This window comes from Pristis pectinata, chromosome 15 (genome assembly GCF_009764475.1).
Source record: "Pristis pectinata isolate sPriPec2 chromosome 15, sPriPec2.1.pri, whole genome shotgun sequence".
Taxonomy (NCBI): Eukaryota; Metazoa; Chordata; class Chondrichthyes; order Rhinopristiformes; family Pristidae; genus Pristis; species Pristis pectinata.
The window spans coordinates 47,938,408-47,963,132 of NC_067419.1; the positions used below are offsets into that span (position 1 = coordinate 47,938,408).

General features: G+C 45.1%; 1 protein-coding gene across 1 annotated transcript in view; it reads left to right on the forward strand.

Annotated features, from left to right (window-relative positions):
• The first annotated feature begins 2,179 nt into the window (after positions 1–2,179).
• The window catches only part of gnptab (N-acetylglucosamine-1-phosphate transferase subunits alpha and beta), a 68,177-nt gene continuing 45,631 nt past the window's right edge, over positions 2,180–24,725 (forward strand). The window contains 13 exon segments of the mRNA XM_052030758.1: positions 2,180–2,302; positions 9,655–9,861; positions 11,353–11,438; positions 18,614–18,666; positions 18,669–18,734; positions 18,912–18,949; positions 19,889–19,967; positions 19,970–20,026; positions 20,029–20,094; positions 20,695–20,715; positions 20,718–20,758; positions 23,861–23,920; positions 23,922–23,996. Of these exon segments, the coding sequence (XP_051886718.1) occupies positions 9,733–9,861; positions 11,353–11,438; positions 18,614–18,666; positions 18,669–18,734; positions 18,912–18,949; positions 19,889–19,967; positions 19,970–20,026; positions 20,029–20,094; positions 20,695–20,715; positions 20,718–20,758; positions 23,861–23,920; positions 23,922–23,996 (771 nt within the window). The 5' untranslated portion in view covers positions 2,180–2,302; positions 9,655–9,732.

Here is a 24,725-nt window from a genome sequence, read left to right on the forward strand (position 1 = left end):
GTGAGAGATTGTGATGCTCAAAGAGTTGTGGGTGTCCTTTAACACTGAAAGCCAACTGTATTACCTACTTAACTTTAACAGTGTGAATGTGGACAGGTAATTTTGCAGAATTACATATCTACAGTGGGAGTATAGAACCTCTTTGAGTTGTACTGTGCTGCTGCTGCTGCAAAAAGTGAATTTTCATGGCATTTAAACCCTGTGTATATATGTCTATGACAATAAACTTGAACTTGAACTTGAACCAACATCAGGTGTAGCAGGCAGTGAGGAAGGCAAATGGTTTCTTGGTCTTTATTGCAAGAGGGTTTGACTACAAGAGTAAAGACATTTTCCTTCAATCACATGGCTTCATGGTGAGACCACAACTAGAGTATTGTGTACCATTTTAATCTGATTATCTAAAGATGTACATGTAGGTCTCATTACATCCTTATCCTCAAAACAAATTTAATTGTTTAATTGAAACAAGCATACAATCAGATTAAGCTGTATAGAAGGACATAGTGTTGGACGGAAACAGGCCCTTCAGCCCAACTGGTCCATGCCAACCAAGGTTCCCTTCTAAGCCAGTCCCATTTGCCCATGTTTGGCCCATATCTCTCTAAATCTTTCCTATCCATGTACCTGCCCAAGTACCTTTTGAATGTTGTTAATGTACCTGCCTCAACCACTTCCTCTGGCAATCCTTCAACTGTTTTACCAGTTGACTCTCCCTGCCTGTTCAATGTCTTGTCTCTCCTGGCCTAGCCTTCCTATCCCCTTCCCCACCAGGTTTCATCTGCCCATCCCCCACCTCACCTGGATGGCCTATCACCTGCTGCCCCTGTCTCACCCTTCTCTTCTTTATACCAGCTATCTTTCCTCTACACTTCCAGTCCTGACAGAGGGTCATGACCCAAAATGTTGACCATCCCTCTGCCTTCACAGATGCTGCATTACCAACTGAGTTCCTCCAGTAGTTTGTTTTTTGCTCCAGATTCCAGCATCCGCAGCCTCTTGTCTTCTACTTATCCTATCTAAACCAATAACGGTCTTGTACGTCTTTATCTAATCTACTATCAGTTCTGTCCAAGGAGAGCAATACAGGTTACTCCAGTCTAAGCTTTCAGCTGCAATCTGCGTGGAATGATTCATGAAATCTTTCCTGCACCCGTTCTACAACCTCAGCGTCAGCAAGACCAAGGATCTGATTGTGGACTTCAGGAAGGGAAAGTCGGGAGATCACGCCCCAGTCCTCATTGAGGGGTCAGCGGTGGAAAGGGTGAGCAGCTTCAAGTTCCTGGGCGTCAACATCTCCGAGGATCAATCCTGGGCCCAACACATTGATGCAATATGAAGAAGGCATGCCAGCGGCTCTACTTCATTAGGAGTTTGAGGAGATTTGGAATGTCACCAAAGACCTGAAAATTTCTATAGATGTATGGTGGAGAGCATTCTGACTGGTTGCAACACAGCCTGCTATGGAGGCTCCAATGTACAGGATCGCAAGAGGCTGCAGAGGGTTGTAGACTCAGTCAGCTCCATCACGGGCAGAATGCTCCCAACCATCAGGGCCACCTTCAAGAAGCAGTGCCTCAAGACCCTCACCATCTGGGACATGCCCTCTTCTTGTCACTACCATCGGAGGAAAGGAAGCTTCTTCCCCTCTATGGAACACTACCTCATTATTCCTTTATTTGCGCTATTTATTTTGTAATTATTAGTAATTTGATGTCTTTGTACTGCTGCCACAAAACAACAAATTTCACGGCATATAAATCAGTGATATTAAACCAGATTCTGAACATCCCACCACAATCCAGTAGTGTCAGTGTTAATGAAACTGGCTTTCGATTTAATAAAGTGAAATTAAATTCAGCAGGCGCCAGAATGGTTTAGAATTTATGAACTGACATCATTCAGCAACCTCTGGGTAACTTATGAACTTCGTGGTAAGTTCAGTAAACTTTAACCCAGCCTAACAGCGCAACGCAACTTGCCCATAAGCTCCGCCCATCTGTCCTCTCACGCCATTGCCACACCCAAGATGGCGGCTCTAATCGCACCACTGCTGATAGAGAACAATGGCTACGCGGAACCGTGCAAAACTGCGCATGCGCACAGGGTGGTAGCGGCGAGGGTGTGCGAAAGACACATGCGCGAGTTTGGGACCGGCCGTGGCCTGTGACGTAGCGCGTGGATGGGGTAGCTATTGGGGGGCTGGTCACGTGCGGCGCGGCGCGGCGGTGGCGGCTCGAGCCGGGCGGCGGGCGGCGCCGTTTGAATGCGGCGCGCGGGCGGCGGTTGGCGGGAGCGGACGGTCAGCGGGAGCGGACGGTCAGCGCGTCGGCGAAAGCCGGGCCCCCGGCAGAGCGGGCCGGAGGTGGAGGGAGGGAACCTGAGGGGAGGGGGAGGGAACCGGAGGGGAGGAGGGAGGAGGGAACCGGAGGGGGGAGGGAGGAGGGAGGAGGAGGGAACCGGAGGAGGGAACCGGAGGGGAGGAGGGAGGAGGGAGGAGGGAGGAGGGGGGAAGGGAACCGGAGGGGAGGGGGAGGGAAGGGAACCGGAGGGGAGGGGGGGGGGAGGGAACCGGAGGGGAGGAGGGAGGGGAGGGGAGGGAACCGGAGGGGAGGAGGGAGGGAACCGGAGGGGAGGAGGGAGGGAGGGAGGGAGGGAGGGAACCGGAGGGGAGGAGGGGGGAGGGAACCGGAGGGGGGAGGAGGAGGAGGAGGGAACCGGAGGGGAGGAGGAGGAGGGAACCGGAGGGGGGGAGGAGGAGGAGGAGGAGGGAACCGGAGGGGGGGAGGAGGAGGAGGAGGAGGGGGAGGGAACCTGAGGGGGGGGAGGAGGAGGGGGGAGGGAACCTGAGGGGGGGGAGGAGGGAACCTGAGGGGAGGGGGAGGAGGGGGAACCGGAGGGGGAGGGAACCTGTGGGAGGGAACCAGATCGGGAGAGAACCTGATGGGAGGAGGGGGGAAGGAACCGGAGGAGGAGGAGGGAACTTGAGGGGAGGGGAAGGGGGTGGGAACCTGAGGGAAGGGGAGGGAAGAAGAGGGGAGGACGGGACCAGAGGGATGAGGGGAAGAAATTGGTTTATTATTATCACATATACCGAGCTACAGTGAAAAACTTGTCTTGCACACCGATCGTACAGGTCAATTCATTACACGGTACATTGAGGTAGTACAGAGTAAGACAATAACAGAATGCAGAATAAAGTGTCACAGAGAAAGTGCAGCGCAGAGAATAAGGTGCAAGGTCATAATGAGGTAGATTGTGAGGTCAAGAATCCATCTTATCGTACTAGGGGACCGTTCAATAGTCTTGTAACAGTGGGATAGAAGCTGTCCTTGAGCCTGGTAGTACGTGCTTTCAGGATCCCGCCCAATGGGAGGGGGGAGAAGAGAGAATGTCCGGGGTGGGTGGGGTCTTTGATTATGTTGGCTGCTTTACTGAGGCAGCGGGAAGAGGGAGGGGACCGGAGGGGAGGGATGTGGGGGACCAGAGTGGGAGGGAGGGAATGGGGTAAGAGAGGAGGGATGAGGGGTGGGAACCTGAACAGAGGACAGGGAATCTGTGATGGGGAGGGGATGAGGGAACCTGAGGAGGGATGAGGGGAGACGAGTGGAGAGAACCTGAGCAAGGGAACTCGGGGGGTGGGGGGGTGGTGGGAATGAGTGGACCTGGGGAGTGTGGTCAAGAGGGTTAGGAGATGTAGGACTGGGAACAGTGTGGAGGGAGGGTAAGGGAAAGGAATGAGGGACGGACAGAGGTGTGTGAGGAGTGGTGTAGATTCATACAGCACAGAAACATTCCATCTGACCAAGTACTCATCGGTACTAATTTTTGCTTACCAGCCCTTAGTCTGTAGCTTACTGTGCCTTGGTGATTCAGTGCTTGTCCACATACTACTTAAATGCTGTGAAATTCTCTGCCTCCACCACCCTCAGGTAGTGTGTTCCAGATTCCAACCACCCTTTGGGTGAAAGCATTTCTCTTCATGTCCCCTCTGAACTACCTACCCTTTGCCTTGAAACAACTCTCTCTGGCCATGGACACCTTGATTATGGGGAAGAGTTTCCTTCTATCTACCCAGCTTACGCTCCTTGTAATTTTGTATACTTCAGTAAGGCTCTTCTTCCCCTCTCCCCTGCCCCCCCTTCAGGAAGATCAAATCCAGCCTCTCCGGTTTCTTCATAATTGAAACACTCCATCCCAGGTAACACCCTGGTGAATCTCTGCACCCTCTCCAGTGCAATCATGTCCTTGCTGTAGTGTGGTGACCAAAATTGTTCACAATACTCCAGCTGTAGCCTACCCAATGTTCTGTATAGTTGTACCATAACTTCCCTGTTCTGATATTATGCCCTAGCTAATAAAGTCAAGTATCCCATGTGGCTTCTTCCTTGCATTGCCACCTTTCGGGATCGTTGGACTTGTACACTGTAGTCCCTCTGTTGCTTGGTATTCACTTGGGCTCGACTATGGGGAAGGACAGGAGGAATAGGAGAGGTTATGGGGAGGGTCGAGGTAGGTATGGGGAGAATTCCAGTGAGAGAGAACAGAAGACGGTCGGGTGGGGGGGGGGGTAGGCGAACAGGGTGGAGATTAGTTTGGCTGGTGGGGGAGGGAAAATTGGGATTCACCTTGCAGCTTCAGTTTGAGGTTTTATTTGGAAGGATGTCTTTGGTCTGAAGACCTGATTCTGGTTCTGCTGGGACCCTTGCTGAGGTTGATTAGGCTGCTTAATTACTTATTGAAATATTAGTATAAAATAGAGTTAAGAAGATTGGCACAGCAATCGGGATGAGTTCCAAAAAAAATATTCTCATGCTGCATGAAAACATGATCTGACTGAAAGAAATTTCAGGGCTGTGAAGAAAATGGTCAGGAATGGGACTGAGTGGATTGGTTTTCTGGAGAGCTGACGAAGGGCTGGGATTCTGTGCTGTGATGATTCTATGTTTCTCTGTCCTTGGGTCCATTTGCATAACTTTTTGCCGTTTTCAAATAGTAAGGGAGGCTGAAAGAATGCCGTAATGATGAAATTGATATTGGAAATGCTTTCATTTTGCAGCAATTTTGTTCTCTGATGTTTTACTACTGTTGAATGAACTGCCCAAAACGTTAATTTATCATCTCCATCAAATGTCATTTGCATCTTATTTAAAAAGTTAAATTAACTGCATAAGAGTTTGGACCATCAAGAATCGTGAAGGGACTTGCTCCCCAGGCACTTTTTTCGTTCATTCAGCATTTGATTAAATTAAAACTTGAAACACTGCTGGGTGTTGGATCGTACCTTCCCTGGGAGCTTGCTTTCCAAAGACTGAAACTTGATCAAACTGTCTATTTAGGTTTTGTGTCTGAACAAACCAAAATCACCATTGATCAGGGTTAATGTTTTAACTTAATACTGGTGCATTAACTGCCTTCTAGAAGTACTCAAGGTTTTTCCTTTGTGTGCTTGATAGTTATGTGCTCTGGAGGTTCAAGGTATTCAGGGTTTAAACCAAGATTCTGAAATGTTTGCATGATCTCAAATTGTGAATCATGTAACAGAGGTAGCAGTATTAAGATCAGACTTGCCCTGAACTCCAGGTCTACTAGAGTTAAATAGGTCAAAACAATAAATAACTGTTGGAATAGCCAAGCTGTGTGAGCTTGTGAAGCAAGACTGTGTAAACTGTTCTTGTCCTCCATGTGAAGCAATAGAGATATTTGGTCATGAGAGTACAAAACTCCACCCATGTAGTGACTGGTAAAACTAAACTGGAAGTCTGATTAAGGGTCCCTGTATGCATCACTTTGCAATTCAACCATATTTTGTGATGTGGTTTGTCCATTCTGGTAAAGTTGCAGTATAAATCTAAAACTGGGCCTTCAGTTTCTAAGAGAGTAGTAATATGAGATTTCTTTCACAACAGTCTTTCCCTGTGTCAGTTTAACTCTACACAATGTCAGAATGCAGTGTCAAAACTATAACAAGTGCTCTTGTGTTTGAGTTAACTGCATAGGGTACATACAGTGACAAAAGTTATTTTAATATACATAATATATTTCATATCTTTAGACGTTTTAGTGTGTTTGACATCCCTTAAGTTTGGTAATTGTAGTTATTGTCAGCAATCTTTCATACAGCAAGTTCCCATTTTTAAAAAAAAGACCAGATGACCTGAATTTTTGTGATATTAATTGCAGAATAGATATTGGTCAGCATATTGGAGATAATTCTTCTATTCTTTGAAGTAGAGCCTTGAGAATCTTTACATTCACGTAAGTGGAAAGTCTAGGTTTAATGCTTTATCCTAAGATGACAACTCTGACAGTGTACTACTTCATCACTACTGCACTGCAGACTTGGTGTTGAAGTCTCTGGAGAGGGGTATCCAAGTCAGAAGACAGCTCTGGAGTGACACATGGTTGACATCTACAGTTTCCAAATGATTGAAACTTTAGAGCTGGACTGACAGTTTTGCATACTTAAAGAGAGGGCATAAATTATAATGTTGATAATCTATAGTTGTTGATTAAACCAAACTTGGATTTTCATTAAAAGAGCTTGCAAAATTGAAATTAAGAGTTTCTTTTTTTTGGGGTGGCATTCAGAAATTTCATCATTACTTTTACACATTTATTGTACCCTCTGTTTTGATTCCCTTGCAGGTTCATGGGAATAACAGTATGTTCCCTCCAAGTGACTTGCACATATATCTTCATTCCTTCACTGTCACCCAGTGACATTTTGAAAGATTGAAAGGTTTTGTGCTCAGAGATACCTGGGTGTCCCAATGCAAGAGTCACTGAAAATTAATAAGATGGTTCAACAGCATTTAGGAAGGCAAATGGTTGTGCAGCCTTTATTGCAAAAGGATTTGACTTCCTAGAATAGAAATATCTTGCTCCGATTGTATAGAGCCCTGGTGAGATTGCGTCTGGACTTCCTACCTTAGGAACAATATACGTAGAGAGAATGAAGCAAAGGGTCACTAGATTGATTCCCAGGACAGGGATTTTTCACAGGATAGGTAAAGGTTAGCTAGGATAGGGCTGTAGCCTCCTGAATTTAGAAAGATGAGAAATGTACAGAATTAAGGAGTTTGACAGGGTAGATGTTTCTTTTGGCTGAGGAGTACAGAATCATGGTCACAATCTCAAAGTAAGTGGTTGGGCCATTCAGCACAAAGATATTACTTCACACAGCATAATGAATCTTTGGGAATACACTAGACGAGAAAAGTAGAAACTGAGTTGCTGTAATATTCAAGACAAATCAACAAATTTTTAAGATACTAAGGGATTTATGGTTTATGGGATTAGTGCAGAAAAGTGGCACTGAGGTAAAAGATCAAACTTGATCTCAGAGCATGAAGCAGGCCTGAGTGGTCAAATGACCTACTCCTGCTCTTATGTTATTTGGGGCAAAATCCTGGAATTCTCCATTAGCACTGTACATGGACAGCAGCAGTTCATGAAGGTAGCTCAGCAGCCTTTTTCAAAGAAACTTGGGGATGAACAGTAAATACTGGCACCCTCAGTGGAGTCCACAACTCATAAATAATAATATCGATCTTTTTCTTGGGATTTAATATGCAGCTTTCTTAATAAAGAAGAAATGGGAGTTTTTCATCTGTTACATTGCAAATGATAAATGAAGGCATGCACTGGCTTGGGAGATATCTTTGGATGTGTGGTTGTCAATCAGACTTAGAACAAAAGGACACAAGAAAGTAGGAATAGGCCACTTGGCCCCTCAGGCCTGCCCAACCAATCAATATGATCATGGCTGACTGCAGGCCTCAACTCCTCTTCTGTGCCATTCCCCCTTAACCCTCAATTCCTTGGTAGAGTCATAGAGTAATATAGCACAAAAACACCGCCTTTAGCCTGACTCATTCATGCCAACCAAACTGCCCACCTAAGCTAGTCCCATTTGCCTGTGTTTGGCCCACATCCCTCTAAACCTTTCCTATCCATGTACTTATCCAAATTGGATAATCAGAATCAGATTTATTATCACTGACTTGCGTGTCGCAAAATGTGTTGGTTTGCAGCAGCAGTACAGTGCAAAGATATAAAACTACTATAAATTACAAAGTTAAATAGTGGAAAGCATCTCCTCACTGACAATCAACACAGGCTCACCTCAAGAACATGTGCTTAGCCTACTGCTCTACTCTCTCTCTATACTCATGACTGTGGGGCTAGGCACAGCTGAAATGCCATCTATAAACTTGCTGATGACACCACTGTTGTTGGCAGAATTTCTACAAAATCTTTATAGATGTACGAGCACTCTGGTTGCATCACCGCCTGCTATGGAGGCTCTAATACGCAGGATCGAAAGAGGCTGCAGAGGGCTGTAGACTCAGCCAGCTCTATCATGGACACAACCCTCTCTGCCATTGAGGACATCTTCAAGAGGTGGTGTCTCAAGAAGGTGGCATCCATCATTAAGGACCCTCACAACCTGGGGCATACCCTCTTCATGTTACTACCATCGGGGAGGAGGTACAGGAGCCTGAAGACCCACACTCTTATGTTTCAGCAACAGCTTACCCTCTGCCATCAGATTTCTGAACGGTCCATGAACACTACCTCATTATTCCTCTTTTGCACAATTTATTTTTGTAACTTACGGTAATTTTTATGTCTGTCTTGCACTGTACTGCTGCTAAAACACATTTCATGATATATGTCAGTGATAACCTGATTCTGAAAAAAAAAGGAATAATGAGGTAGTGTTCATGAACAATTCAGAAATCTGATGGCAGAGGGGAAGAAGCTGTTCCTGAATCGTTGAGTCTTCAGGCTCCTGTACCTCCTTCCCGATGGTAGTAACAAGAAGAGGGCACGTCCTGGATGGTGAGAGTCCTTAGTGATGGATGCTGGCTTCTTGAGGTACCGCCTTTCGATGGTGGGGAGGGTTATGTCTGTGATGAAACTGGCTCAGTCTACAACCCTCTGCAGGCTCTTGTGATCCTGTGCGTTGGAACCTCCATACCAGGCTGTGATGCAACCAGTCAGAATGCTCTCCTCTGTACATCTGAAGAAATTTGTAGGAGTCTTTGGTGACATACCAAGTCTCCTCAAACTCCTAATGAAGCAGAGCCGCTGGCGTGCCTTCTTCATAATTGCATCAATGTGTTGGGCCCAGGATAGATCCTCTGAGATGTTGATGCCCAGGAACTTGAAGCTATTCACTCGTTCCACCACTGACCCTCAATGAGAACTTGTGTGTGTTCTCCTGACTTCCCCTTGAAGTCCACAATCAATTCCTTGGTCTTGCTGATGTTGAGTGCGAGGTAATTGTTGTGACACCACTCAACCAGCCCACCTTTCTCACTCCTGTATGCCTCCTCGTCTATATTTATCTACTCTCAAATATTTATCTATCTCCACCTTAAATATATCTAATGATCTGGCCTCCACCACCCTCTGGGGCAGAGAATTCAAAGATTCAAAGATTTGAGAGAAGTAATTTCACCGTACCTCAGTTTTAAATGACCAGCCCCTTATTTTGTAATTGTGCTCCCTTGTTCATGACTCTCCCAATAGTGAAAACATATAGACTTATGCTATATTGTAGAGGGTGTGTCATCATTGTGTTGTAACTGTATAAAATCTTTTGGTGTGGTTAGCATCTTGAAGCATTTTATTTTCATTCTGCAGTAAGCAGCCTCTGCTCTCCCTGCATTTCCGACTGTTGGACTTCTGGTTATTTGTAATAAGGAGTATGCTGGATTGGTCATGGTCCTCAATTCAATGCTGAAGTTGGTTCAGAGGCAGACTTACACCTGCCTGTCACACCGATATGGCCTTTACCTTTGCTTTGGAGGATTAGTGCTCATGATTGTGTCTGCCTTTCAGTTTGGAGAGGTGAGTAACTTAATGTAATAAACCTAAACTGCTGTGTGGGAGATTGGCTATTCTGAAGGTGCTACATAGATAACTGGTTATATCACGAGTTGAAAGATGATGTGCATTGCGCCAATCTGCTCACTCTTTCATATCCACCCTTGTTTATTATAACATTATGATAAGCAAGAGTAAATATTAGTGAGAAAATCAATTGTATGAAGAAAATTCATACCCAAATAACAAATTTGACCGTTTTTTGTGGTACATTTTCGTTGCTGTATTTCTACCTGAATAATTCATTAATCTTACAATCATAAACATAATGCAGTAATACAGTGCAGAGCATGGATGTTAAAATATTTATATGTTTCTCATGTAGCCCCAGGCAAAATGCTGTACTTGATTATTGTGAATGTAAAGGGATCTGGGTTAGATTTGAAGTAATACCAGAAAATATTTGAAATATGCCCCTGGTCAGTCAGCATCAGTGGAGCACTTATCAGAGGCGCAGTGTTCGACACTAACTTCAAAGTGAGAAAACCACACTAGTGATCTGGAGACATGAGACTGCAGACACTGGAATCTGGAGCAAATCAACTGCTGGAGGAACTCAGTGGGTCAAGCAGTATCTGTGGGGGGAGGGCGGGTGGGGAAGGAATTATCAATGTTTCGGGTTGAGACCCTGCAGCAGGACTGAGAGTGTAGAGGGAAGATAGCCAATATAAAGAGGAGAGGGGTAAGGGTGAGACAGGGCTGGTAGGTGATCGGTGGATTGGGGATGTGTGAGGGATGATGGGCAGAAGGAGCGGGGAGGGGAAATAGGCAGTTGGGTGATGGTGGAAGCAGACGGGCAAAAAAGGGCAGTTGGAGCTTGGGAGGGGAGGGTGAAGCTGGAGACGGTGGTGATAAATGGGGACACAAAGGCTATTGGTGCTGGAATCTGATAAGGAAGGTGATAATGGGAACCATTGGGGGAGTGATAAAGGGCAGAAGGAACCAAATGGGGGAGGGGATCCTGTGGGTGAAGTTAGGTAGTAGCTGGATGAAACCATGAGAGGGAGGGGGACAAAAATGGGTGATGGGCGGCTGGAGGGGGGTGTATGGGAAGGGAACAAAAATGGCTCAGAAGGCAAGAGAGAGGGAACCCTGGAGGTAAGGATTACCTGAAATTAGAAAAACACCGTTCACACCATGGGGTTGCAGATATCCCTTTCAACGCCTTTGCTGCTCCTGATGTGGCCTCTTCTGCATCGGCAAGATTAAGCACCGACTAGGCAAAATTCAAACTGCTTCACAAATAGTTCCAACAAAGACTTTGTGTTCTCTATACACTGATAACCAAATTGACCAATTACAAGTCAAGAAATATTTAATTAGTTTCCCTAAGTGCCAAGTAAAGTTGAGTTTTGGTACTGTAAGACTATTATTGAGATGGTATTGAACTGCACTGGGAAGTCTAATAAATGAACAATTTTAATTTATTTTTGAATGCAATTCCTTTTTCTCTAGGTGGTCTTGGAATGGAGTCGGGATCAATATCATGTCATGTTTGATTCATATCGTGACAATGTAGCTGGAAAGTCATTTCAAAATAGGTAAAAAAAGAAATCACCCTCCTTGAGTACAGATGGCTCGTGTGGGGCTGACCCTAATGTAGCAAAACTCTGATAATCCTATACCCTTGAGACTTTGGTGCCAGATTTGCCGATTTTCTGGTCCACTAGATAGTATTCCTATTAATATCTCACACACTTTTAATTCACTTTTTTTCTATGTTTCATAGTGGTATAATAAACTTACTAGTGAACCCAGTGTGTTTAAAAGGAGCATTTTAAATGGAGCCCAGGTTAGTTTAAAGCAAAGGTGGGAAACAGTGAGTCAGATGCAGAACCATTGGGAATACTGAACAATGGGACAACAGATTATCAGAAATTTATTGTACCATCTGCTTGAGTACTGACAATTGTGAACATGTTCCATATCTCTTGTTCATTTTAACCAATGGGTTTGTCAAGAGTTTGGTTACTTGTTTGGACACTTGAGGTAACTTGTCAGTTTATTCTTCTGCTACTAAAAAATGTACTCTTTCAGAAATCATGTTGTCCAGGTAAGAACTCAACATATTGTGGGATGTACAGAAGAGAGAACATGAACACGCGTTAATGGAATATGAATCGAACCTTTAAAATAAATGCTTGCACTTGTGTAAGAAACATTCTGCTGGAGCAACAGCGGGTTGAGCAGCATCTATGGGTGGGGCAGGGGAGAGGTTAAAGGAATTGTCGATGTTTCAGATCGAGACCCTGTATCAGGACTGAGAGCGGAGAGGAAAGACAGCCAGCATAAAGAGGAGGGGGGGATGGGTTTCACTTGGTCCAGTAGGTGAGAAGAGGACCAAGGAGGGGTGAAGGATGATGGGCAGATGGAGCCAGGTGGGAGACGGGAGGAACAAGAAACTGCAGATCCTGCAATCTGGAGCAACAGTCAATCTGCTGGAGGAACTCAGGTCGAACAGCATCGGTGTGATGGGATGGGTGGGGGGAAGTGGGGAGGAATCGTTGATCCTGCATCAGGACTGAGAGGGGAGACAGCCAGTATAAAGAGGAGAGGGGGTGTAAGTGAGACAGGAGCCTGAGGTGATTGGTGGACTGAGGAGGGGTGAAGGATGATGGGCTGGTTGAGCAAGGTAGGGGAGGGGTAGGAGACAGAGGCAGGTGGATGAATGGTGGAAGCTCATGTAGTTGCACATACATAGTATCTTGCATACCTCCAAACCTCCCAAACTGGTTTGCACTCAGTCCTCATTATCCACTGATTTGTTATCCACCAATTAGCATACAAGCAAAGGTCCCATCTCGTATAGAGATATATTTGTTTGAAAAAAATTTGTATATTCATTGAGGAGCTCCATTTGTTTGTATGAATATGGTGATCAGTTTCCAGACTTGTATCAAGACCACTTGCGGTTTTTCTCTACATAACTGTACAATGTGATTTCGAAACCAATCCTGCTTGTAAGTTTCAGTGGAAGTTGTTTGTTAGCCATCATCATTTCCTTTTAGGTGTTTAAGCATTTTAATGTGTTTATTAATGTGTGTTGATCCTATTGGAAAATCTTAGGGTGTAGCGGCTGCTACCGTGATGTGAAAGCAAGACGCTAGTCGGTGGGCTGCAGAACAAAAACTGATTTATTTTCCTGCCTTGCACGGGCCTTTTAAGAGGAACGGTTCCCGCCCACTGAAAACAGAAATGACGTATGTGCTACGTCATCAAACTTTTCCCGCGCACGGGTTCTCCCTGTTGCTCGGGGAAGACGAAGGCCCAATGCCATCTTGGGCTCGCCACTCTGACGACGCGTGACTCAACTGCCGAGCCGGTTCGCTCGCTCGGACGGTGAGTCGCTACACAACACCCCGCCCCCCAGAACCGGCGATACGGTCCCCAAGGTTCGCGGGCTGTGCCAGCCGTTGCTTAGGAGGTCGGCCTCTGCGTCGCAGTGTTGAGACCTTGACCGGTTGTTGTAGATCTAAATAGGCTGGTTTGAGGCGGTCCGTCGTGAAGACCTCTTCCTTGCCCCCAATGTCCAAAATAAAGGTGGACTCATTATTCCTGATGACCCAGAATGGCCCCTCATATGGTCGTTGCAACGGTGCCCGGGGTGTGCCCCTGCGAACGAAAATGAACTTACAGTCTCGTAGTTCCTTGGGCTCACAGGATGGGGCTTGACCATGCCACGAAGTGGGAATCAGTGCCAAGCTGCCGAGCCTCTCGCGCAGCCTTTCCAGGACTGCCGTGGGTTGGCCCCGAAGGGCGGGTATGAAATCCCCTGGGACGACCAGGGGCGCACTGTACACGAGTTCAGCTGATGAAGCGTGGAGATCTTCCTTGGGGGCAGTGCGTATGCCGAGCAGGACCCAAGGCAGTTCGTCGACCCAGTTAGGACCTTTCAGGCAGTCCATCAGGGCTGATTTTAGATGGCGGTGGAAACGTTCCACCAACCCGTTTGATTGAGGGTGGTAGGCCGTGGTGGTGTGCAGCTGCATCCCTAGCATGTTCGTTAATGCAGACCAGAGGCTGGAGGTAAACTGGGTGCCCCTGTCTGAAGTGATGTGGGCCGGAACACCAAAACATGAGATCCAAGTTGTGAGCAGCGCCTGGGCACGGGAATCAGTCATGACGTCGGATAGAGTGGTTGCCTCTGGCCACCTCGTGAATAGTTCCATGATGGTAAGGAGGTACTGGGCTCCTCGTGAAACTGGCAGAGGACCAATGAGGTTGACGTGGATGTGGTGGAACCTTCTACGGGTAGGCTCGAACTGCTGTGGCGGGGCCTTGGTATGTCGTTGGATTTTTGATGTCTGGCAGTGCGGACAAGTCCTGGCCCACTCACTGACCTGTTTGCGCAGGCCATGCCAGACGAACTTGCTGGTGACCAGTCGAACAGTTGATCTGATGGACGGGTGCGCCAACCCGTGTACTGAGTCGAAAACGCGTTTCTGCCAGGCTGCAGGAACTACAGGGCGGGGTTGACCTGTTGCGATGTTGCAAAGGAGGATCTGCTGACCTGGACCGACTAAGAAATCTTGGAGCTTCAGGCCCGAGACTGTGGTTCTGTAGCTGGGCAGCTCGTCGTCAGCTTGCTGTGTGTCAGCCAGGGCCGTGTAGTCAACACCCAGGGACAGGCTGTGGATGGTCGGTCTGGAAAACGCGTCAGCAATGACATTGTCCTTTCTGGAGACATGTTGGATATCCGTTGTGAATTCGGAAATGTAGGACAAATGTCACTGCTGATGAGCTGATCAGGGATCAGAGAGACCTTGGAGAAGGCGAAGGACAAAGGCTTATGGTCAGTGAAAGCGGTGAAAGGCCTGCCTTCTAAAAAGTACCGGAAATGCCGGGCCGCCAGGTACAGCGCTAGAAGTTCCCGATCGAAAGCACTGTATTTCAGTTTGGGTGGTCTAAGGTGCCTGCTGAAAAATGCCAAGGGTTGCCAACGGCCTTCGATTAGTTGTTCCAGTACTTCACCAACTGCGGTGTTGGATGCGTCCACCGTGAGGGCGGTTGGGACGTCTGTCCTAGGGTGTACCAGCATTGTGGCGTCCTTGGCCTTAATGAAGGCAGCCACAGCCTCGTCGTTCCAGGCGATGTCCTTGCCCTTGCCAGACATCAGTGAGAACAAAGGGTGCATGATACGGGCTGCTGCAGGGATGAACCGATGGTAAAAGTTGACCATCCCCAGGAATTCCTGCAGGCCTTTGACCGTATTGGGACGGGCAAAATGGCTGATAGCATCTACCTTGGCGGGTAGAGGGTGTTGCTCCACTGGTGACTCTGCCGCCGAGGATAATCGATAGAGTCAAGTCCGAATTGGCACTTGGCCGGGTTGATAGTGAGGCTGAAATCATGGAGAGGGAGTACAGTTGGCGGATGTGGGAAAGGTGTTCTTGGTGGTCACGGCTGGCGATTAGTATTGTCATCTAAGTAAGTGAACACGAAGTCCAGGTCTCGGCCTACTGCGTCCATCAGCCGCTGGAAAGTCTGCGTAGTGTTCTTAAGGCCAAACAGCATTTGAAGGAATTCAAAGAGGCCGAATGGAGTGATAAGCGCAGTTTTGGGAACATTGTCAGGGTGGACTGGGATTTGGTGGTATCCCGGACAAGGTCCACCTTGGAGAAAATGTGGGCCTCGTGTAGGTTTGCCGCGAAGTCCTGGATGTGAGATTTGGGGTAGCGGTCCTGGGTGGTGGTGCCATTCAGCCTGCGGTAGTCACTGCAGGGCCTCCACCCGCCGGTGGCTTTGGGGACCATGTGTGGGGGGTGGGGGGGGAGGCCCAGGGGCTGTCTGACCTGCGAACGATCCCCAGCTCCTCCATGCGGCGGAACTCTTCCTTTGCCAGGCAGAGCTTGTCTGGAGGTAGCCGTCGTGCTCGGGCATGAAGGGGTGGCCCTGTGGTAATGATGTGGTGCTGCACCCTGTGTTTGGGCATCGAATTTGTAAACTGAGGTGCCAAAACCGATGGGAACTCAGCTAGGAGCTTGGTGAACTCGTTGTCAGACAGGGAAACGGAGTCCAGGCATGGGGCTGGTAGTCTGGCTTCTCCCAGGGGGTAGGTTTGGAAAGTTCTGGAGTGCACTGGCCACTTCCCTCACAGGTTGACTAACAGGCTGTGGGCCCGAAGGAAATTGGCTCCCAGGAGTGGCTGGGTGACGTCGGCAAGGGTAAAGTTCCAGGTAAAACGGCTGTCGCCGAATTGTAATTGAAGTGTACCGGTACCGAAAGTCCATATGGTTGTGCCGTTTGCGACATTGAGTACAGGACCTTGTTGCCCGTTAAGAGTGTCGCGGCTGGTCAGGGGCAAAATACTGACCTCTGCTCCAGTATCGACAAGGAAACGACGCCCGGACTGCTTGTCCCAAACAAATAGGAGGCTGTATTGGCGGCCAGCCGTCGTAGCCATCAGCGGTGGTTGGCCCTGGCATTTCCCTGAAACTTGCAGGGTGGGCGGCATCGACGGGCCTCCGTGCCCCACGTCCGATGGTAGAAACACAGCTGGTCGCCAGTGTCATCATCTGTGTTTCTGGGGTGTGGTCGCTCAGTTGCTGGGACTGGTTTAGGTAGGCGTTGGGCTCGCGGCCTGGCAATTTGGCCGACGGACGACCCGCTCTCGCATTTGGCCTTCCACAGGATATCTGCCTGGCCAGCTACCTCACGTGGGTTGCTGAAATCACCGTCGGCCAACAGCAGGTGAATATCATCGGGTAGTTGTTCGAGGAAGGCCTGTTCAAACATTAGGCAAGGCTTGTGTCCCTCAGCCAAGGCCAGCATCTCGTTCATTAGGGCCGATGAGGATCTCTCCCAGGCCGTCGAGATGAAGCAGGCGGGCGGCGAGCTCGTGACGGGAGAGGCCGAAGGTCTGAATAAGAAGGTCTTTGAAAGCTGGGTGCTTATCCTGCTCCGAAGGAGACTGGGATGAAGTCTCCAACCTGGGCAGCTGTACTCATGGTCCAGAGAGCTGACCACATGGTAGTACTTTGTGAGTCGGAGGTGATCTGCCGAAGGTGGAATTGTGCTTAGCCTGGTTGAACCAGACGCTGGGCTGAAAGTGTCCAAAAGGTGGGCAGACTTGAGTGCCACTGCATTGGCTGCTGTGTTGTCCGTCCATTGTGCGGGTCCAAAATCTGTTTGGACCGTTGGGGTCACCAATGTAGCGGCTGCTACCGCGATGTGAAAGCAAGACGCTAGTTGTGGGCTGCAGAACAAAACTGATTTATTTCCTGTCTTGCATGGACCTTCTAAGAGGAACGGTTCCCCCCACCGAAAATGGAAATGACTTATTCGCTACGTCATCAACTTTTTCCCGCGCGTGGGTTCTCCCCGTCACTCGGGGAAGACGAAGGCCAATGCCATCTTGGGCTTCACTGCTCTGACGATGCCCGACCCGACCGCCGAGCTGGTTCACTTGCTCGGACGGTGAGTTGCTACAGGGTATATTTATGTTTATTTGAAGGTTAGGTTGGATACAAAAGAGAAGGCCTTGTAATATTGTGTATTTTGTTATCTGTGGGAGGTCCATTCTCTTGTCCGTCACGGATAACAAGGACTTAGTATAGAGCCAATTAAGTAATTTTGAAGTGCAGGCAGTACTTTAAGAAAAACAACCGTCTATTAGTATGTGGAATCTCCATGAAAAAGCAAATGTGGTTATAACATCACTAAAATAGATTGTGGTCATTTGAAGGATAAATATTGACCAGGATTTCTGGGAGATCCACTTGCTCTACACAAAATGCCATTGGCTCTTCTAATGGAGAAGGAAAACGGGGCCTATATTTCGTTATATTGAAGGACAACACCTTTGACTGTGGAAGACTTTTTAAGTGCTATGTTAAAGTGCCAGTTTAAAGTTTGTTCTCTGCCTCTGGGTGGGACTCAACCTTTCAGCCTCAAGCTAAGGTTGGTTTGCTACTACTGAGCCATGATTGGCACCTATTTCAATTTGTGGTAGCTTGACTCTGCATCAATATTTCCAAAGTAAATGGTAGGCTTGAGGTTATATGAGTGGGTGGTACTAAAAATATATTTCACACAAGTGCATTGAGGGTGTGGTTAAGAAACATGGAGCCTTGCTCAACAGAACATAGAACATACAGCACAGTACAGGGCCCTTTGGCCACGACGTTGTGCCGACATTTTATCCTGCTCTAAGATCTATCTAACCCTTCTCTCCCACATAGCCCCCCATTTCCCTATATTCATGTGTATCATGAATGTTAACATTTGGCATAATATCTGGTTTAGTAAGGAATAACTATTAATCCAAATTGTGAAATAATGCTTCAAATAGGGCATTGGGGTTATTAATGCTGAGCTTAGCAAAGTCAGTTTTACTGTATGTGTAGCGACTTTACAGCTGCTTTAGGGAGAGGAAGGCTTGAGGTTGTACTGCAAGCCAAGACCTCTGAACTTCTGTAAACCCGCACTAACTGAAATATCATGCTTAAAACGGTTGACATGGCACTGCCTTTTAATCAGTTGAAGAGATGGAAATCAATTGAATGGGAGGCAATTGTTTAAAGTTTATTACAGTGTCTACAATAAATGTAATATGCATGTCTGTATATACTATACATTGAACAAATCTTTAATATTAATATATTTGTTCTTCTCCTGTAAGTTGTGGTTAATTTGAATATCGCACATATAAATGTAGATGGTGGATTGGAATAGGAATTAACAGTTTACTATTATTTATTACCACTTTATATGTTAGGTTATGTCTACCTATGCCAATTGATGTGGTATATACTTGGGTGAATGGTACAGATCCAGGTTTACTAAGGAACTACAAGAATTAAGGGAGCAGATGAAGAAAGACCAGCATAAACTAAGGTGTATTTTTCCTTCAACTTTTTAAACATTCCTTTTGACATTGGCTTGCAATTTTTATTACTCACTGTTCTCACTGTCCATGTTTCTGCATAGATCTGGGATTGTATGGCAGTCCAGTGGTGATCTAAATTTAATAGTTCCTACTTTTGTTTATCCATTACACCATTTCTTTCTTTTAGGGAAAGTCTTGGGAAATGCCACAGAGGCCACTAAGAAAGGTAACTTGCATGTGAAACTGATTTACTTTACAATTACCTTTTTAAAAAGTTGAATTTTGTTGTCTTTGCTTAAGCATTATTTTAGATAATACAGTAAGTAACTGACTTGTATGACACTTGCTGTTTCCTAGTTTTGACAGATCTTGATGTTGGCCAAAAAATTAATAGGATGTTGGAGATGGGTATCATAGCTATTTCTGTCCTGTGACACATTGATCTACAAATAAGCAAACATTTTCTGATAAGCTACTAAATTGCATGGAAGCATTTTTTTATACCTTGTTGTGAATATTTTTTCCACAATAGGACTAAGCAGTAAAATCATTTGTAAATTGTTATATATTATAAAATGTTTTCCTTATTTTCAAACTACAAGAATGATGTGAAGTGATTTATTTTGCCCTTTTCAATCTTGCCATTTTCCAAATGGTTAGTTCAGCAGATATCAGGAATGAGGAGCAGTTGTGTGACTAGCTGCTTCCGCCCTTCAAAATGACCTGAACATGACCTAAAGGCAATTGGTTTCGGACAGTCAGGCTTTACTCCTAGTTTAGCTGAAAGCTAGAAAAATTTGGATTTTCTGGTTTGATTGAAAAATTTAAACTGTGGGTATTTTTAAGGTACTTCATATAAATCAGTGAATATGTGTTTGAAGTGGGGATTTCTCTCTTGGAGTGGAGAATGCTGTAGTTTAATAAAGAATATCTTGACTTGGAGCTTTGTGATTTTCCAAGTTATTTGAAAGGGAAGCAATGTGAGTCTCATTGTTAATTGGAGAATGGGTTGGATAGAAGTTGTCTGCTCCAAAACTGATCATGGCTACAAACATTTTTATTATGACTGAAGAGACTAAGCAGTGAGTCTAGTAAATGTTATCTAATACTGCCCAGATGCTTTTATAGTTAACAACTGTTAATAAATGTAGATTTGTGTATTACAGTGAGAAGCAACCAGAATGCTTGTTATCGCAGTGTGTAAAGGGGCCCATGATCGTTTTGGATCCAAGTTTACCAGCAAACGTACAGTCAAGGAACTGCCTTCACTCTTCCCTCACTTTCGTGCTGCAAAACATCTCTTCAAATACCAAAGCTGAAAACCCCATCATCCAATATTACTGTAATTATGTTTGATAATCAAAAAGAAGGTAAATATAAAGTGACTTTAAACTATATATTTGCTACAGTAGAAAGTTGATTAAAATTGATAGCATGTTCATTTAATAAAAAATTATAAATCATAGAGAAAATAGATGTAAAGTTAAATGTTAGAGATATTGGACAGTGTGTGTGGGAGAAGTTTTTTCCAGGTTCTAAATTGTAGAATGCACTGTGGTTGCAGCAGAGGAGCATTTGAATGAGATGGTATTTTTGCCTGTTGCATTAGATCTCATGGAACTGTTCAAAGGAGAGTTCTGCTGGAGATTGGTCATTTGGTTTATTGCTTATGTGGGATCTTGCTTTGAATGATTATCTACATAGACTAAATTTCTACACAATTTATGTGAATTGTTTTTTTTGTTTACACAGTATTTAGTTGCTGTTTTCTAAATTAATCTGTGAAACTCGTATTAGGTAATCAAGCTCCTCATTTAGGACATCTACTGCAGCCAGTCCAGTTTATAATTCATGTAGTTTGTCTATATACAGAATGGAATGCTTGTATTATCATGAAGTTGAATAAAACTTGATGCAGTTCAAATGTATTATCAGTAAATCTGCTGCAGTATAATTTTATTTTCTTTCAGTGGATGATGCACTTTCAACAATACAACCCAAAATGATAAACGATTGGCATGGAGAGGCTATCTGGTATGTGTTTATCTTCCCTGTGTATTGCTTAGAACAATCAGACATTGTCATTTCATATATTTAAATAGGTTAATGCTAAAATAGTGAGTTCCAGCTTCACCAAGTGCCTATATATAGTGCTTGCTTATAAATTTAAGTCTGTGCTCTCTTGTGTGATGGAACAATAGCCAACCACCTACAATAAGTTTGGGATGAGTCCATTGACCAATGCCAACTCTGCTCCTTTGCTGGGGTTCATGCAGCATCCAGTGGTGGAGCATTAGACTGAGGAATCTGCCTCTTCACTTCTGGTGTAGGACTCTAATCCCCATTCGCTTGAGTAGGGGGTTTGCTGAAAATTAGGAACAGAGGTTTTTTTACATTTTACTTTAATTTTATTGTGTATCTATTTTAAACTTCTAACTTTTAAAATATTTTAAGCACTTAAAAGAATGTCTCTGATTCTCAAAAACATTTAAATATTGTTTCAAAGCCTTTACATTTTTGACAGGAGAAGTGTGTACATTAATCTCTTGCTATAAAATAGTTGAATTTCTGCCCACTACTGTTTTACTTAGTTGTGTATTTTGGTCAGCTGAAAGTTTCTGTTTCAGCTGATATCCTAGTGCAGTATGCTCTCAGCCATCCGGCATCCATGGGACAACAAACAACTTGCTGGAGGAAACGGCATCTGTGAGAACAAAGGAGTGCTGATGCAGGGGTTTCGACCTAAAACATCGACATTTCTTACTGTTCTACTCCCTGCCTTGCCTCTTGTCTAAGGCTGTCATTGTATTCTAGGAGCACGGGTCTCAGCAGTGTGCCATCTGAAACCACTAGTGTTTTGTTATTGCCTCTCCACCCAGTTTTTCTCAGGGTGGAGAGATAGGTCATTCAGCCCGGGTAAGTGTAAGCAGATGAGACCCAAATTGGTGAGTCCAGGCAAACGATTAGGTGATAGATGAATACAGAAAAATATCCAAAAGCGAGCCTATTTTGTTTTTACTTGGCTCAGTAGTCTTGGGAAGAATGGTGTTCATTTTGATGTATGGTTCTAATCTTTTTGAAATTTTACTAAATATTGGTCAACTGATTGCATTGAAACTAAATATGATGTTAATGAGTTGTGATTGAGATCCTATTATCTTTTGCAACAGTCAATATACTGGAGGAACTCAGCAGGTTGAGCAGCATCTGTGGGAGGAAAGAATTGTGGAAGTTGACTGACAATTCCTTCCCTCCCATAGACGCTGCCTGACCTGCTGAGTTCCTCCAGCACTTTATGTGTGTGCTCCAGATTCCAGCATCTGCAGAATCTCTTGTGTCTAAGTTTGCAATATAGTATTTGTGCTAGTATTTCCAACTTTCAGTTCCATTGGCGTGTACGTTAATCTCTTGCTATTGTTACGGACTCAGTGAAAGTCCCTTTAAGATAGAGAGTGTGTGTATGTGTGTGTGGGGCGTGCTTACGTCAATAGAAGATAAAGGACGTAATGACGTTGTTGAAGAAGTTAGAAGAAGAAGAAGGAGAGAGAGAGAGAAGGGAGAGAGACACCAGCCTGCTTGTTTTCTCTATCGATGGATGAGAAACAATAACTGTGTTTGCCACTGAAATCCATGTATGGAAGTTGGAAGTAATCCGGTGGAGTTCACTTTGTTGCTGACCTGTAGAAGGAAACAGGTATTTGTGTGTGGACGACCACGGTTCGGATGCTTTCGGGGTGAGGAAGTCACTACCGAGTAAACACTGAAGTGTCGTTTGGGTTCCATCGTGGAACATTTGGATTTCGTATGTACTCTCTCTATGTTTTTCTACATCTACATCTTATCTTCAGACAACGGTGGTTGTTGAAGAAGCCCTTGCTCATGTTTCACCTTATGGCTTGCGGAACTGAACTTTAAGAACCATTCCGGAACTGGGAGTTTTGGACTTTGTCACACACACACACGAAGAGTTTAGTTTTGGGGTTAACGTTCGAGGTTTAACATTTTTGAATTCTAACATACTAACATTTTTACTTTTATTTTACGTATTATCATAAGTAGTGATTAATAAAATAGTTTTTAACACTGAATCATGCTCAGTGTGTTTCTTTTGTTGCTGGTTCGTGACACTATAAAATAGCTGAATTTCTGCCCACTACTGTTTTATTTAGTGGTTGTATTTTGCTTAGCTGAAAGTTTCTGCTTCAGCTGAAATCCTAGCGCAGTATGCTGTCAGCCATCTGGCATCCATGGGACAACAAACAATTTTCTGGTAGGAACTCAGATGGTCGAACAGCATCTGTGGGATGTGGGAACAAAGGAGTCCTGATGCAGGGTTCTGACCTGAAACATCGACAATTCCTCTGGCCCCTCCCACGCCCCCCCCCCCCCACCCCCCCCCCCCCCCCCCCCCCCCCCCCCCCCCCCCCCCCCCCCCCCCCCCCCCCCCCCCCCCCCCCCCCCCCCCCCCCCCCCCCACTGCCTGGACAGATGCTGCTCGACCCGCGAGTTCCTCCAGCAGATGTTCCTCCAGTATCTACAGTCTCTTGTATCTCGGCATCCATGGAAATGGGCTGCTGGTTGCATGAAAATTGCTGTACATCACACTCTAGTATTCTACGCATAAGTCTTTAAATAAATTGCCAACCTTATGTCATCTCCCTACCCTTTTAAATACAATGTTTACACTGCTTTATTTATTTTTTATTTTCAGGCTAAATCTTATTAATGTAAAATACAGCAAAAATAAACTCAAAAGAATGGCTGAATTCATCACATGAAGTGTTAAATCTTCAAAGAGTATGTTACTGCAAATCAGCCTATAACTGCACTGCTCTTATGTATATACTGTACATAACCTGGAACAAAAAGTTTAAATAATGTTACACTTAATGTATTTGGGTGTATTAATGCTGAACTTGGCTCATCAGTTTCACTGTATCTGCAACTACTTGAGAGAGACGAAAGTTTGAGGGAAGTTTTTTACACTTATTTTGCATAACACAAAATAAAATTCACTGAGCTTATTGTTCATTATAAACAAATTTTGCTGGTTGCATGAGAATTCCAGATGCATGATTACCAGATGGTGTTTTACGTAACTGTAGAGGATTAACAGGAAGTAACTTGTTTGTTTAGACCACAGATAAAGAATCTCCTGGATCCGTCCTAATGCAGAATCTTGCTTTTTTGAGTGATTTTTCCAGCATCCTACAAAGAGGAGGAACAAATTCGAGCCAAACTGCCGCCATTTATTACTGGCAAAATGAAACAGGTAAGATCTTGTCCTTGCAACTGTTTTTAATTTTAAGGAAACTGGCATTTATAAACAAGATATATATGTTATTTCATTGACTACAATCAGAAATCAAACTGCTGCTAGCTCAGTAATTTCATGAGAACATAAGAAATAGAAGCAGGAGTCGGCCACCTGGCCCTCAAGTCACTCCAATAAGTTCATGACTGATCTGGTTTTGGCCACAATTCTACAATTCCTGCCTGTTTCTCATAATGCTCCATTTCTGTCTGTTCCAAACTTAGTTGATCTCAGCTTTGAATGTATTTAGTGATTCAACCTCCACAGCTCTCTCTGGTAGAAAAAGATTCACAACCCTCTTTGTAAAGAAATTCCTTCTTGTTTTCATTGGTGATTCTTGCTCTGTAAACTCTTTCTCTTGGGCTCAACTTCCCCCATGAAGCATCTACCCTGTCAGACTCGCTCAGAATCTCGTGCGTTTCAATAAGATCATCCGTCCTTCTAAACTACAATGAGTAGCCCAACACGTTCAACCTTGCCTCGTAAGGCAACCCCTTCATCTCAGGAATCAACCCATCAAACCTCCTCTGAATGGCCTCTGAATCAAGTATATAGCTCTCATTTAAATAAGAAGATCAAAACTGTACTCAAGTGCTCCAAGTGTCGTATTACCAACCACCCTGCCACAGTTATAACAAGACTTCTCTACTATTATACTCCATTCGCCTTGTAATAAATGATAGTGCT